At 45.8% G+C, this 13,781-nt stretch overlaps 2 protein-coding genes across 10 annotated transcripts in view; one reads left to right on the plus strand and one right to left on the minus strand.

Moving 5' to 3' along the window:
• Positions 1 to 8,241, minus strand: part of brms1la (BRMS1 like transcriptional repressor a) — a 49,338-nt gene extending 41,097 nt beyond the window's left edge. For both annotated transcript variants that reach the window (XM_069916810.1, XM_069916809.1), the window contains exon 1: positions 7,945 to 8,241. In XM_069916810.1, the coding sequence (XP_069772911.1) occupies positions 7,945 to 8,080 (136 nt within the window). In that variant the 5' untranslated portion in view covers positions 8,081 to 8,241. The remainder of the gene's footprint in view (positions 1 to 7,944) is intronic.
• A 280-nt stretch (positions 8,242 to 8,521) lies between these two features.
• The window catches only part of ralgapa1 (Ral GTPase activating protein catalytic subunit alpha 1), a 251,767-nt gene continuing 246,507 nt past the window's right edge, over positions 8,522 to 13,781 (plus strand). For 4 of the 8 annotated variants that reach the window (XM_069916813.1, XM_069916822.1, XM_069916815.1 and 1 more), the window contains exon 1: positions 8,522 to 9,050. In XM_069916813.1, the coding sequence (XP_069772914.1) occupies positions 8,945 to 9,050 (106 nt within the window). In that variant the 5' untranslated portion in view covers positions 8,522 to 8,944. The remainder of the gene's footprint in view (positions 9,051 to 13,781) is intronic. The other 4 variants (XM_069916811.1, XM_069916814.1, XM_069916817.1 and 1 more) reach the window with 1 other exon arrangement.

Consider the following 13,781-nt stretch of genomic DNA (forward strand, 5'->3'; position numbering starts at 1 on the left):
CCAGTCTGCTGCAAAGTTTAATGAAGAAACCAGTGCAGTAATGTTCTGGCCAGACTCGGGGTGGCAGCAGTGAGCAAAATAAAAGGCGACATTCTCATTAGAGCTGGTCTTGGTGTCACTACCCTCCTCCCAGTGCCACTATCAACCCCCACCATTCAGCGCTGCCACTAACCCCCCACCCTGGTCAGTACTGTTTGTTTACATTTTTGGGGCTATTATTATTTGGGGGGGGAAGTGCTAGGAGTGGTTTGGGTAGGTATGTAATACTATGTATTACTGATTTGAGATGTATGAGGGATATTTTCTGTATCTAGATATTAATGCATGTATGGAAATTTAAATAAAATATTTTTAAAAATTTCTTTGTAGCCATCTGCAACGAAGAAACACACACACTTGCAGTGCGGGAGGTTAAGCTCTGACTTTATTGAGGCTGGAAATGCTCCTTTTATACAGTTGGAGTTCCTGCTGTTTGATTGATTGGGTGACATCATTTGCATGAATAACAAAAATGGGATGTGGGAACATTCTTGCATACGATTATCCTTCTTCCCCAGCCTGGTGTTCTGTTAGCCGGCCAGTGCCATTTTAGGACTGCTGGTCTTGTACTGCCCCAGCTTCCAGCCGTGCTAGTTTGCTATGCTAGGGTCGCGTTAGTGAGTTAGGCCGCTGTTTATTACCATGCATTGTACCGGCCCGATCTCCGCAGTTGCAGGCCGCCACATGACCCCGCCCCCCCACCCCCAGAACAGGTGCTGCAGTTCATAGAGTCCGTGGATGCAGTCCCCAATGTCTTTGGCGGCCTGCCTCTGCGTCGAGGTCCTGGTGTCTCCACGGGTTGTGTCGGATTTGTCTGTGCCGGCACAGGGTAATGATCCAAAGTGGTGGCCTTGTTGAGCCAGCGATAGTCGCCGCACGGTCTCCAGCCCCCAGATGCTTTAGGCACCATGTGTAGGAGAGAAGCCTGTGGACTGTCCAACCACCGAACGATACCTAACTCCTCGAGCTTGCAGAACACTTCCTTGGCCAGTTGGAGCTTCTATGGAGGAAGTTGTCTCACCCTCGGTAAGGGTCTGATGTCCTGTCGGGGCATCACCACCATGAGCTGATGGGAAAAGATCGCTAGGAACTCGGCTAGCTCCTTGGAGACTTCGTTGTCCGAGCTGTGGATGGAGGCCAGATCCAGTGCTGGGAGCCCGGCACCCCTCAGTGCGAAGGTTTGGAAGGTCTCCCTTGCCCTTAAGGTCCACTAGGAGGTTGTGGGCCCACAGGAAGTCCGCTCCGAGGAGTGGTTGTTCCACTGTGGCCAGTGTGAACTCCCATGAGAAGTGACTGCCTCTGAACTGCAGCTCAGCCCTATGAGTGCCCTAGGTCTGTATGCTGCTGTTGTTGGCAGCCGTCAATGCGGGGCCTACTTGCTTGCATCTGTGTCCAACCCTGTCATGGGCATCACACTGACCTCCGTTCCTGTATCCACCAAGAAATGTCTTCCAGACCAGCGGTCCCATACGTACAGGAGGCTCCCTCGATGGCTAGCCGCCATGGTCATCAGCGACAGCTGGCCTTGTCATTTCCCTGAAATTCGCAGGGTGACTGGCATCAGCGGGATTCGGTGTCCTTTCCCGGGCCTGCCTTGGTCTGGTTGCGAAGACTTCTTGACGAGCCCCACGGGAGCCTAACACTTGTTTCTGCTTCCACAGAATGTCTGCCCGTGCTGCAACTTTCCGGGGGTTGCTGAAATCAGCGAGCAGTTGGATGTCCTCGGGCAGCTGCTCCAAGAATACCTGCTCGAATATGATGCCGGGTTCGTGGTCTCCCAGGTGGGCCAGGATCTCATTCATGAGTGCTGACGGGGATCTGTTTCCTGGCCCATCCAGGTGGAGCAGCCATGCTTCTCTCTCTCACCACAAGAGTCCGAAGATCTTGGTCAATAGCTCTTTGAAGGCAATCTAAGTGTCTTCCAATGGTGGTCTGTGGATGAAGTTGGCCACTCTATCTGCAGTTTCTGAATCCAGGGCGCTGACCATGTGGTATACCATATGGTCTCAGATGTGATGCCCCATATCTAGAACTGTGCCTCAGCCTGGTTGAACCACACACTGGATTGAACTGTCCAGAGGTGGCGAGCTTGAGGACAACTGCGCTGATCACTGCTTCACTATCCATCACTGGGTTTAGATTCCGTCTAAACCATCAGGGTCACCAATTGTAGCCATCTGCTATGAAGAAACATACACTTGCAGTATGGGAGGTTAAGCTCTGGCTTTTTTGAGGCTGGAAATCCTTTTATACAGTTGTCATTCCTGCCATTTGGTTGATTGACTGACATCACTCGCATGAATGACAAAAACGGGGATTCCTACCCTCGGGAATGTTCTTCCATATGAATACCCTTCTTCCACAGCCTGATGTTGCTCTGTTAGTTGGGCAGTCTAGCCAGCACCATTTTAGGGCTGCTGATCTTGTACTGTCCCAGCTTCAAACTGCGCTGATTTGCTATGCTAAGGGTGGCGTTAGTGAGTTATGCCGTTGTTTATTACCACGCTTTATGCAGGCCCAATCTCTGCAGTTGCACACTGCCACAACCTTTAGTTTACAGTCAAGTGTTCACTCCATTACTATATTTTTCTGTTAGCATCTTCATAACTTATAGCATTTTTTAAAATCTTACGCATCAACTCTTCAGATTTGTTTTTCCATAAACTGGTTCCTTTCTCTTATTAATAAACAAAATTAACAGCTCTCCCAGACTGAACTCTCTTTCCACATTGATGTACACAGCATCCTCTGATAGAACTAGGTAACTATCCACTCACTTCCATTCCATTTTATCATATCTTACACAAATCTACATCATAATTCCAAAATCTAAGCAGCTCTACTGAAGATGCAGAGGGATTTCTTCAACCAGAGGATAGTAAATCTGTGGAATTTGTTGCCAAAGGTGGTTATGGGGTGGGGTGGTGGGGAGGACATTGCGCATATTTAAAGCAGAGATTGATAGGTTCTTGATTAGCCAGAGCATCAAAGATTATGGGCAGTGGGCCTGAAAATGGAGAATCTTATGATGAAATGGTGGGGCAGACTCAATGGGCTGAACAGTTTATTTCTGCTTTTACCAGTCCTCACCAGATATTTTCTTGATCATGCAAGATTCTCATTTTATTCACATGACTATACTGTAATTCCTTAGATTGTTCTTTTTGCTAGAATACTTGAATGGCATTCCTACATCACCAGCAAAATTCTTGTATTCATTTCCTTTAAAATATTAACAAAAGCATGATTTAATTTATTCCCTCTTTTGCCATCCTGAACAAAGTTTAAGACAGACTCTTGTCTCAATTCCATTATGTTGTGCGAAATATGGACTTTTTTTCTCTGCCTTTTAGGTTCTGAACATTGTGCTGAAAGCAGACCTTAATTAATGCATAAACATGATTTTTTTTTAAAATCATTCATGTCCCCAACTTCACTCACTGTGAACTTGCAAGGCTCAATTTTCATTCTCTTAACAATTTGAAAATAAAATCATCTTCAGCTATTCCATTAAATTGTGTGATCATTTCCACAGTGTTACTTATATCTTGGATCCAGGACATTCTACCCAACAGACAGCAATCAATGAAAATGGGTAACAACATCTACACGATCACACTCAACACCGGCACCCCTTTAGCAGCCTGTGAATTGAGAAAGACCAAGAAAAAAGGAAGAAGGTGGGGAAAGAGGATTTGAGTTTCACGAAACTGTTTCGAAAGTAATTGTCCGATGGTGCACTTGAGGAGCACTAGTGTTGAATGTGATTATGGAGATGTTGTTCCCCGTCTTCACTGATAGCTGTCTGTTGGACAGAACATCATGGATCCAGTTGTACACAAGATACAAGTAGCACTCTTAAATAAAATGTTAAAAAAATGCGAGTAGCACTAGGGTAAAGAATCACTTTGTTTAACAGCATAGTTAAAGATAGATACAGTGCCCTCCATAATGTTTGGGATAGACATTTTTTTCTTTTATTTGCTCCTGTGCTCCACAGGTTTAAATTTGTAATCAAACAATTCACAGGAGGTTAAAGTGGGCATTCCAGTTTTTATTAAAGTATTTTTGAGTACACTTTGGTTTGACCATGTATAAATTACATCACTTTTTCTACATAGTCCTCTCATTTCAGTGCACCATAATATTTGGGACATAGCAATGGCATTTATATTAATATAGTCACGTTTAGTATTTTGTTGCATATCCCATGCATCTGTTAGCGCTCATTTACAGCCACTTCGTTCCGGGATATTTGCAGCTTTATTATGCTACGCCTTCTGTGTAAAAGTCACAGACATGGAATGGGGGGGGGGGGGGTCAATTACAGCCCCAGCTTTTTTTCTGGCAACAGAAGTAGTAACAGTGCCAGTCCACCAAATGTGTAAAAAGAGCAATCCAGCAGTCTACCACCATGATGGGAAAGGATGTGTATGGGTACTGTATTTTTTGTGTATTTACAGGTAAGTATTTAAAATTTGGACAAAGCATGCAAGTAAGACAACAGCAAAAATCCTTTTAATAATATAATTGTCCCGCCCTCTCCCCGTGTGGGGATGGGTGTAGCTAGGTGTTGGAACCAGTGCGGGGAACGACAGCGGGCCGCCGAGAGACAGCCCACCAACAAATGTATGAAATAAACTATAGCTGGAGATGAAATGAGCTGGTAGTGAAATAGTGATGCACCCTCTACTAGACTCACCATTTCGTTAGTCTGGTGTGTTGCTGGGAGGAGAATGAGAGATGATTTCATTCATAAGTACATAATTCATTGTTTTGACAGGACAAATGTGGGGTGGCTGTTGGTCTTTCAAAATAGGGCTTGATCATTCATGAATAAGATTTTTAAAAAGTATGTATCAAAGGGTACTAAATCTGGAACTCTACAGAAGGAGGGTGTGAATGCTCAGTTACTCAATGTATTTAAGACAGTCACTTTCAGATCTTCAGATATTAAGGGAGACGAGATTAGTGTTAGGAAGCGGCAATGCGATAAAAGACCAATCCCCTCACAGATCCCTCCACTCTGTTCTCAGCTATCCCCTTGTGCTGTGAGTTAGCTGGTCTGTCGATTTGTCCTCATTTTGACCAATGACTTGCTCCCCCTGATAGCCTGCCACTAGCCCCCAAAGATAGATAGTGGTGATTAGTAAGGGATTACTTAAAGTAGTAATATGATTGAGTGGAAAGAAAATGTTTGAAACCCACTGCTAGAGATTAATACTTACAGTAGATTTCTCCATGGTCTTTTATAGATTGTGCACATATGTTTTATTAAATTGTGTGCATATTTTCCCCACACTTTTATAAATTGTGAACGTGTTTTATTCCCACTATGATTTCCCCATGCTCTTCTATTAATTGTGTATTAATAAAAGCAATGTTTGATTGCAAACTCTTGTGGCCAGACTCGTCTCCCTCGAACCTGACACTATCTCAACACAATGATCAATGCTGGGAATGACAGCGCAACTCCGGAAGACTCTCCAACCCCCCCCCCCCCCTTCCCCGCTCCGCCCTAACAGCCTTAATTTCAACTTCTCTAAAAAGACCAGGCAATGTTTTGTGAGTAAAAGTGGGTCTAACATGCCAACAAATATAGTATGTTAGATGTGTCACTAGATGCCGATGTGGTTGTGCAACACATCCCGCCTGTTTTGGTTCCGGAATCCCGGCTTGCTGTAAAATGACACACTGACCCGGCATTATGTTGGTTTTGTTTGGTTCAATTTAAACAGCCAAAGCCAGCCTAATGCTAGGTCTTCTTTACGGAAATATTGAAGGATTTCTGTGTAAAAAGCATATGTGATTCACAGACATCACCTTCTCTGGTTATGCTTTGTCAGGCCTCTAATGCAGCCATCTCCAGTTCCAGCTTGGGGAGTAGAAGGGTGGGGGGGAGTAGAAGGGTGGGGGGGAGTAGAAGGGTGGGGGGGAGTAGAAGGGTGGGGGGGAGTAGAAGGGTGGGGGGGAGTAGAAGGGTGGGGGGGAGTAGAAGGGTGGGGGGGAGTAGAAGGGTGGGGGGGAGTAGAAGGGTGGGGGGGAGTAGAAGGGTGGGGGGGAGTAGAAGGGTGGGGGGGAGTAGAAGGGTGGGGGGGAGTAGAAGGGTGGGGGGGAGTAGAAGGGTGGGGGGGAGTAGAAGGGTGGGGGGGAGTAGAAGGGTGGGGGGGAGTAGAAGGGTGGGGGGGAGTAGAAGGGTGGGGGGGAGTAGAAGGGTGGGGGGGAGTAGAAGGGTGGGGGGGAGTAGAAGGGTGGGGGGGAGTAGAAGGGTGGGGGGGAGTAGAAGGGTGGGGGGGAGTAGAAGGGTGGGGGGGAGTAGAAGGGTGGGGGGGAGGGGGGAGTAGAAGGGTGGGGGGGAGGGGGGAGTAGAAGGGTGGGGGGGAGGGGGGAGTAGAAGGGTGGGGGGGAGGGGGGAGTAGAAGGGTGGGGGGGAGGGGGGAGTAGAAGGGTGGGGGGGAGGGGGGAGTAGAAGGGTGGGGGGGAGGGGGGAGTAGAAGGGTGGGGGGGAGGGGGGAGTAGAAGGGTGGGGGGGAGGGGGGAGTAGAAGGGTGGGGGGGAGGGGGGAGTAGAAGGGTGGGGGGGAGGGGGGAGTAGAAGGGTGGGGGGGAGGGGGGAGTAGAAGGGTGGGGGGGAGGGGGGAGTAGAAGGGTGGGGGGGAGGGGGGAGTAGAAGGGTGGGGGGGAGGGGGGAGTAGAAGGGTGGGGGGGAGGGGGGAGTAGAAGGGTGGGGGGGAGGGGGGAGTAGAAGGGTGGGGGGGAGGGGGGAGTAGAAGGGTGGGGGGGAGGGGGGAGTAGAAGGGTGGGGGGGAGGGGGGAGTAGAAGGGTGGGGGGGAGGGGGGAGAAACAGCCCTCCTGGTGGGGTGGCGGGGGTGCAGGTTTGGCCCTCCCTGCGGGGCTCGGGTGCAGGAACGACCCTCCCTGCGGGGCTCGGGGGGGGGGGGGTGCAAGAACGGCCCTCCCAGCGGGTCTCGGGGGGGTGCAGGAACGGCCCTCCCTGCGGGTCTCAGAGGGGGGTGCAGGAACGGCCCTCCCAGCGGGTCTCGGGGGGGGTGCAGGAACGGCCCTCCCTGCGGGTCTCAGAGGGGGGTGCAGGAACGGCCCTCCCTGCGGGTCTCAGAGGGGGGTGCAGGAACGGCCCTCCCTGCGGGGCTCGGGGGGGGGGGGGGATGCAGGAACGGCCCTCCCTGCGGGGCTGGGGGGGGGGGGGGATGCAGGAACGGCCCTCCCTGCGGGGCTCGGGGGGGGGGGATGCAGGAACGGCCCTCCCTGCGGGGCTCGGGGGGTGCAGGAACGGCCTTCCCTGCGGGGCTCGGGGGGTTGCAGGAACGGCCCTCCCTGCGGGGCTCGGGGGGTTGCAGGAACGGCCCTCCCTGCGGGGCTCGGGGGGTTGCAGGAACGGCCCTCCCTGCGGGGCTCGGGGGGGGGGGTGCAGGAACGGTCCTCCCTGCGGGGCTCAAGGGTGGGGTGCAGGAACGGCCCTCCCTGCGGGGCTTGGGGGGGGGGGGTTTCAGGAACGGCCCTCCTTGCGGGGCTGAGGGGGGGGGGGTTGCAGGAACGGCCCACCCAGCGGAGGGGGAAGTGGATTGCGAGAGCGGGACTAACCCACCCTAAGGTGGGGGGAGGGGGACGGACGGGAGTGGTAGGTGGCGTCCTGGGTGAGGGGGATGCGTGGGCGGCTGAACCTGGCGCGGAAAGGGTTAAAATCAGACTCTGGTTTAAGGGAGGTTGTGAGGCGTGTGTTTCAGGACTGGGAAACAAGAGATGAGACCCATTTCGCAAACAATTGTCAAACCACTCTTCCAGACACTGAGAAGTAGCAACCAAAGGCGGCGAGGAATTGGAGGACGGCCTCTGTTCGCCGGCGAGTCATGTCCACATGTCTGGACATTCATGGCCTATACCCACCTGAACTGTCCCCATCCTCTGATACGGAGGAGCTCTCCGTGTCTTCATCGTCTGAACTACTGCCTTCATTCTCTGGGTAATCGACATCCATGTCTTCGTGGTTGTTTTCTTTTTTATCTCGGGAATGTACAGGCATATTGGCGGCAAATTTAAAATAAACGAAAAAACCGACCTCCTCTCTTCAATTTAATTATATGGAGCGTTCACAACGCTGTGGAATCACATTTTTTCCCCCATATCAATAATAACGGAAGGGGCGGTAGAAGCTGTCGACTAATGGACAAGCCGACGAACAAGGCACAGGGACCCGGGGTGGGGGGGGGGAAATCTTGTCTGACCAATAGGAAAACAGGAGGCAGGGCTCGCGGTCGAAGCGCGCTCACAGCCGCCATGCATGCGGTCGAAGCGCGCTCACAGCCGCCATGCATGCGGTCGAAGCGCGCTCACAGCCGCCATGCATGCGCTGGCGGCTCTGTGCACGCTGGGAGCTGGAGTCCATCCTCCGCGAGATGGCGTGAGCCATTGAAAAGTGTAACTACGAATCCCGAGAAGCTCTGCGGCCGGCGCCCGTAAACAGTGGAAAAGCAGCCCTGATTAAACAGTAACCGAGCAGTGGATACACGTTTGAAAAGCCTATGACTGTGAATCTTTTCACCTCAGCCCGCTTGGTCTTTTGGAGTAAATCCTTGACCGAGGTGGACGTTGAGACAATGAAGGTGGTGGCCAGAATGCCCGCGGATTTGTAGGCTGCTCGAAATTCTCTGGTCTCGATGAAGCGTGCCGGTTGTTTGTCCTGCTGAGGTCCGCCATGTTGGCGACTGACGGTTGATTACTGGGCAGTGTTCGCTCAGGGCCACGGTCGCTTTCATGGGGCTCCTGTCCTCGGCGAGTGTTTTGGTTCGGAGGAGTTTCTCAGGCCGAGAATTTGATCTTTATTTTGCATAAAAGTTCAGAGCAGTGAAAGGGAATAGTGTGCCTGGCGCTTAACTCAAGGAACGGGATGTTTTCTAAAAAACCTCACGGGGATGTGAAGAAATCGACACAGAAAGTCTTGGATCCGAAGAAAGATGTCCTGACTAGGTTGAAGCATCTGAGGGTTGTCATAGGTTGGTATATCATGCACCTGAGCTCTGTCTTCAATTGCACTACATAGCAACAGAATCCTGTGTAACTGAGCCTAGTTTCTGGTCACAACATATATAATAGCAAGCAACCCTTGATTGTGGTATAACCCAGCTTTTGTTTTCTTTCGGCTGTTTGTTTTCTTCAGGTTGATTTCTTGACCTATTTCAAGTAGTGTCCCCAATATGTCCTTTATCATTAGTGTTAGGAATGAAGATCTTGTACACTGGATTATCTCTCATTCTTTCTAAGGATCAGATGGCCAGATTTTTCTAAAGGTACAGTGCCTTTTGTGTCTTGAACTTGTTTTTTTTTTGCATCTAATTTTCTTGAATTGGAGCAATTGGAAAACTTATTCTGATAATCATCAAACTTCAGACAATATATTGATTTTGGTGTAATGTTTGGAGTTGTATTCAGAAAAAATATTTCAAGTTCAAGAGATGCTGTCATGCATTTTGAAAACTATTTTGATATGTAAGCATTTTGTAATTGCACTGTGTTAACAAGTTATCCATGACTTTGTTTTTTTCTTGTCTGAGAGATTATAATAGGTCAGTAAGTATTCGTCTTTCCTCAAATGTTTTATTGCAATTATTACCATTATAGTCTTAAGATTCCTGTATTGATTACATAAAAATGTTTCTAAATGAGTGGAAATGCTTCCAACATTGCATGCTTTTATTGTTAATTTTTTACAATAGAGTCAATGCTTTGTGATGTTTTTGTATGTGTTTGTTCACCTTGAATTATGCATTATAATTTTGGTAATAGCTGTAAATAATGGTACTTCGTGTAAATGTTGCTGATCTTTTAAAGTATTATTAAATTGCTAATGGGTATATTAGATGGAATTTCTTTTTTAAAAAAAATTACATTAAAGAATTTTGTAATTCAACTTGACAAAATTATTGAAGCTTTATCAAGCTGTTGAGAAATATAAATGCAGCGTGGTTCATTGTTATTTTAAAAACTTTTTTTGAGCAGAAAGTGTTGAGTGTTTCTTTAACAATATGTGATTATATTTGTACCATGTGCCACTTGTGCCTTAATGGTAGCACTTGAAACCCTTTGAATAAAATAGTATAGGGTTCAAATTTCGCTCATATAAGTCCATAAAGTCTAAGTTTATATATGTGTCCCTTTAGGATAGATGTTAATATCAAGACCCAGTTGCTCTCTGTTTGTAATAGATCCCACAGCAGCATTTCAAGGAAAGGTGTAGTCTTCATGTCGGAGCCAAAGATTATCTTTCAATTGGTCATGTTCAAAATCTGTATGTTACATTTTTAGCATTCCAATAATACATCTTAAAAGTTAAATTTAATTTCAGTAAAAATACCAATGAAGGATTTCAGTTTAAAAATCTGAATCCTACAGGACAATCAGTGCCCCAATTTCTTATCCCATCAAATGGAGAAAAAACTATCAATATTTTAATGGCAGAAAGATATTTGGAGAAGTCAGGAGTCCAATGTTTCAGGATCTCTAGCACTCCACTCCATTTCTGAGACCAGTTTAGGTAATTCTCTGATTAGTTATGTGACTATTTCTCTCCTCTTACCAAAATATACACATGCAAAAATATTTACATTTGAATTGTCTTTGAGACATTGGAACATTCAAGAGTACTTTAGTGAGTCCTCTTCAAAGAAACTTGGCTGTTACTTTACACTTTTCTGGCTCCCAAAAATATAAACTGGAGGTGAAAAGCTACAGCTCCTGGAATCTGGAACAAATGAAAACCTGATGGAGTCCAGCAGCATCAGTGGGAGTAAAATGATCAATGTTTTTGGTCGGAACCCTTTATCAAGTCTCACATCTGATAATTTAAAAAAAAAACAGAACATTTCTAAATGATGACTATTAGTGATTCAAAAGACATGGCTGGCCTTGTACACAATTTCTTAAGTTTACTTGCAAAATTATTTCAGCACAGTAGAGCACAAATCTGCACTGATGTGTCCAGTCTCCCTACAAACATAAAAATAATGCCGACAAAAGAAAGAATGCAGCAAAGGTTCCCCAATTTCTTCCTTGAAGAAGGGCCTTGACCTAGGTTCCCTGTAATTTAGAACAAAGACAAGTGATTAAAAGTACAAAATTCTTACAGAGCTTAATTGGGCAGATGAGCAATTTGTGTCTTCCAGACTTGGGTGTCTGGAACATGGAAGTGTGTTTATATTTTTAAAAAAAACAAATAAATTTCCTTATTCAGATGATAGTGGCTCTTCAGAGTTCATTATGACAGAGGGCTATGGAGGCTCAGATGCTCAGTATATTCAAGAAAGATTGATTTTTTTAGATATTAGGAAAATCAAGGGAGGTATAGTTTGTGCAGAAAAGCTCACCATGGTGAAATGTTGCCATGTAATTGTTGAAATAGGAGTGAAACTTGCAAATCTGCAGGTACTGTGATTGTAAAGATATATTATTGTATTACTGATGTTTTTGACCTGAGCCCTTTTTATGGAGATAACTTTACCTCTTATGGATGCTGCGAGACCAGCTGAGTTCCTCTAGCATTTACTGTGTGTTTTTGTTGAAATGTGGAGCAGGCGTTGTTTCATGTGTTTCAAAGTTAATCCTTGATTTATAAGATTGAAGTAGTGTTGTGTCACTTTCCATTCCTGTTGAAGGGTACCAACCCAAAACATCGCCCATCCTTTAACTCCTACTGAAGCTGTTCAGCCCATTAAGTTCCTTCAATAGGTTGTTTTCTGCACCCAAAACGAAGTTTGCTAATGACCAGAATATGTTTTTATGTTGTTAATTGGAATGCACGATCCACACAAGTCTTTCAGCAACTTTTGAGTCTTTTTCACCTTCAGTATTCTCAAATTAATTCCGGTTTCTCATTGAGGGATGCAAAAAGTTATGTAATACACCAGCTCAACCCAGATCTGTGAGTTGTAGATTTTTGGTGTGGTTTCTTTGATTTTTTTTTTTGATTTTTTTTTGCATTTAATTCTCCTATTTACAGAACCTTTTTTCTTTCTTAACTTCTTACAAGCTTGCTCTGCCCCAACTGCATTTGTGAAGATAGATGAAGGAACATGTTTAGATTTTTCAAATCCCATGACTTTTAATGTCATGAGCTCTTTTTTTAACAAAAAGAGATAGGTGAGAGAGAGAATTTGCAAAAAAAAAAGTTAAGGCAAAATAGGAAAGGTTTGATTAATGTCAAATATTGGATGCCAGGCAGAATACAGAAAATCAAAGACTGTCTGAGTAAAGATTATCAGACAATATTTACATTATTTAAAAAAATGTCTTCATGATTATATGAAATAGGCTCCACTAATCCATAAAAACATCTATCAGAATCAAAAATGAGACATTAAGGGCTGGGAATGGGATTGAAATAGCAGATGGTGCATAAGAAAGGGTTAATGTTCCAGCAAACATTGGTGAAAATTGGTGAAATGTTTCAATTGTATTCAACACCAAAAATTAGCCAGAAGTGATGTTTTCCAACTTTTTGAAGGAATCTTGGGAAGATGTAATGAAGGTGCTGCTTTCTCACTATTCCAGTGACCCAGATTTGATCTCAACATCTGGGGAGTTTGTGTTTGCATTTCTCCTGGGTTTACTGGATTCTACCTGCATGCCAAAGATGTGGTGGTTAATTGACTGCTGTAAATAACTTCTAATATCGATGTGTGATGGGGTAATCAGAAGGGTATATGAGGGAAAGTAGACTATCCGAAAATAAATAATGGAATTTGGTCAATTTTTGGAGTCTGCACAGATTTAATGAGCCAATTTAGCCTTCTATGTCATTTATAAAATTTAGAAAGCTGTCGCTGCAATCTTTTACTGCATCTTGGTGGGGAAAATAATGCCAAACGGCTGACAAAATGTTGCAGTGCTATTTTTGAACAAGGATAAGTCTGTAACCGGGCCAATTATTATATCAGTGGTGTGAAAAGTAGAGGTTTCCAAGGACACAATTAGATATATATGGAGAATCAAGATTTAATCAAAGATGCCAGTGATCCCACACATCAGTGGTTGGGAATCTATTGGAGAGGATGCTTAGAGATAGGAGTTATGTACATTTATTTTCAGGTCAAATTAGGAACAATCAGAATGGTTTTGTATGGGTCATAGCTTTCAAATCTGAGGTTTTTTTTAGGAGATGACAAGGGTAAGGCATTTGACAAGTTGCCTCATGGTAGGCTGATCTTTAAGGTACAGATGTACGGGATTCATCATTTGGATTCTGAATTTTCTTGCCCATTGAAAGTGGAGGGTGTTGGTGGAAGAAAGTGATGTTGCTAAGGGATTGGTGTTATGACTCCTGTTGCATTTTGGGAGGTCAAATGTAAAGTAAGAAGGTATATTGTAAGTGGCAAGACTCTTAAAACATTGGTGTGCAGAGGGATCTGGGTTCCAGGTCCAGAGGTGAAAGTGGCTACACAAATAGATTAGGATGATCTGAATCAACTCCGACGCTGCTTCCTGCATTAACTACTCTATTCTAGGGTTCAGTCGACTGGCCGCCCAAATTTCAGTCTCCTGCTGAATAGAGAACAAACTGCCTTTAGGACTGGACACGTGTACCAATCATACCAACGGATGGCCAGTTGGTATTTGGTGTGAAGGTCAGTTAGGCGCTGCAGTGTGCACGCCTTGTTTTCAAGGGCTATTCATTTTGGCCCAGCTATATTTACTTCTATTGCGCTGTGTTGCATTGGAGGTGGCATATGTTA

The sequence above is a fragment of the Narcine bancroftii genome, chromosome 2, assembly GCF_036971445.1.
Source record: "Narcine bancroftii isolate sNarBan1 chromosome 2, sNarBan1.hap1, whole genome shotgun sequence".
Taxonomy (NCBI): domain Eukaryota; kingdom Metazoa; phylum Chordata; class Chondrichthyes; order Torpediniformes; family Narcinidae; genus Narcine; species Narcine bancroftii.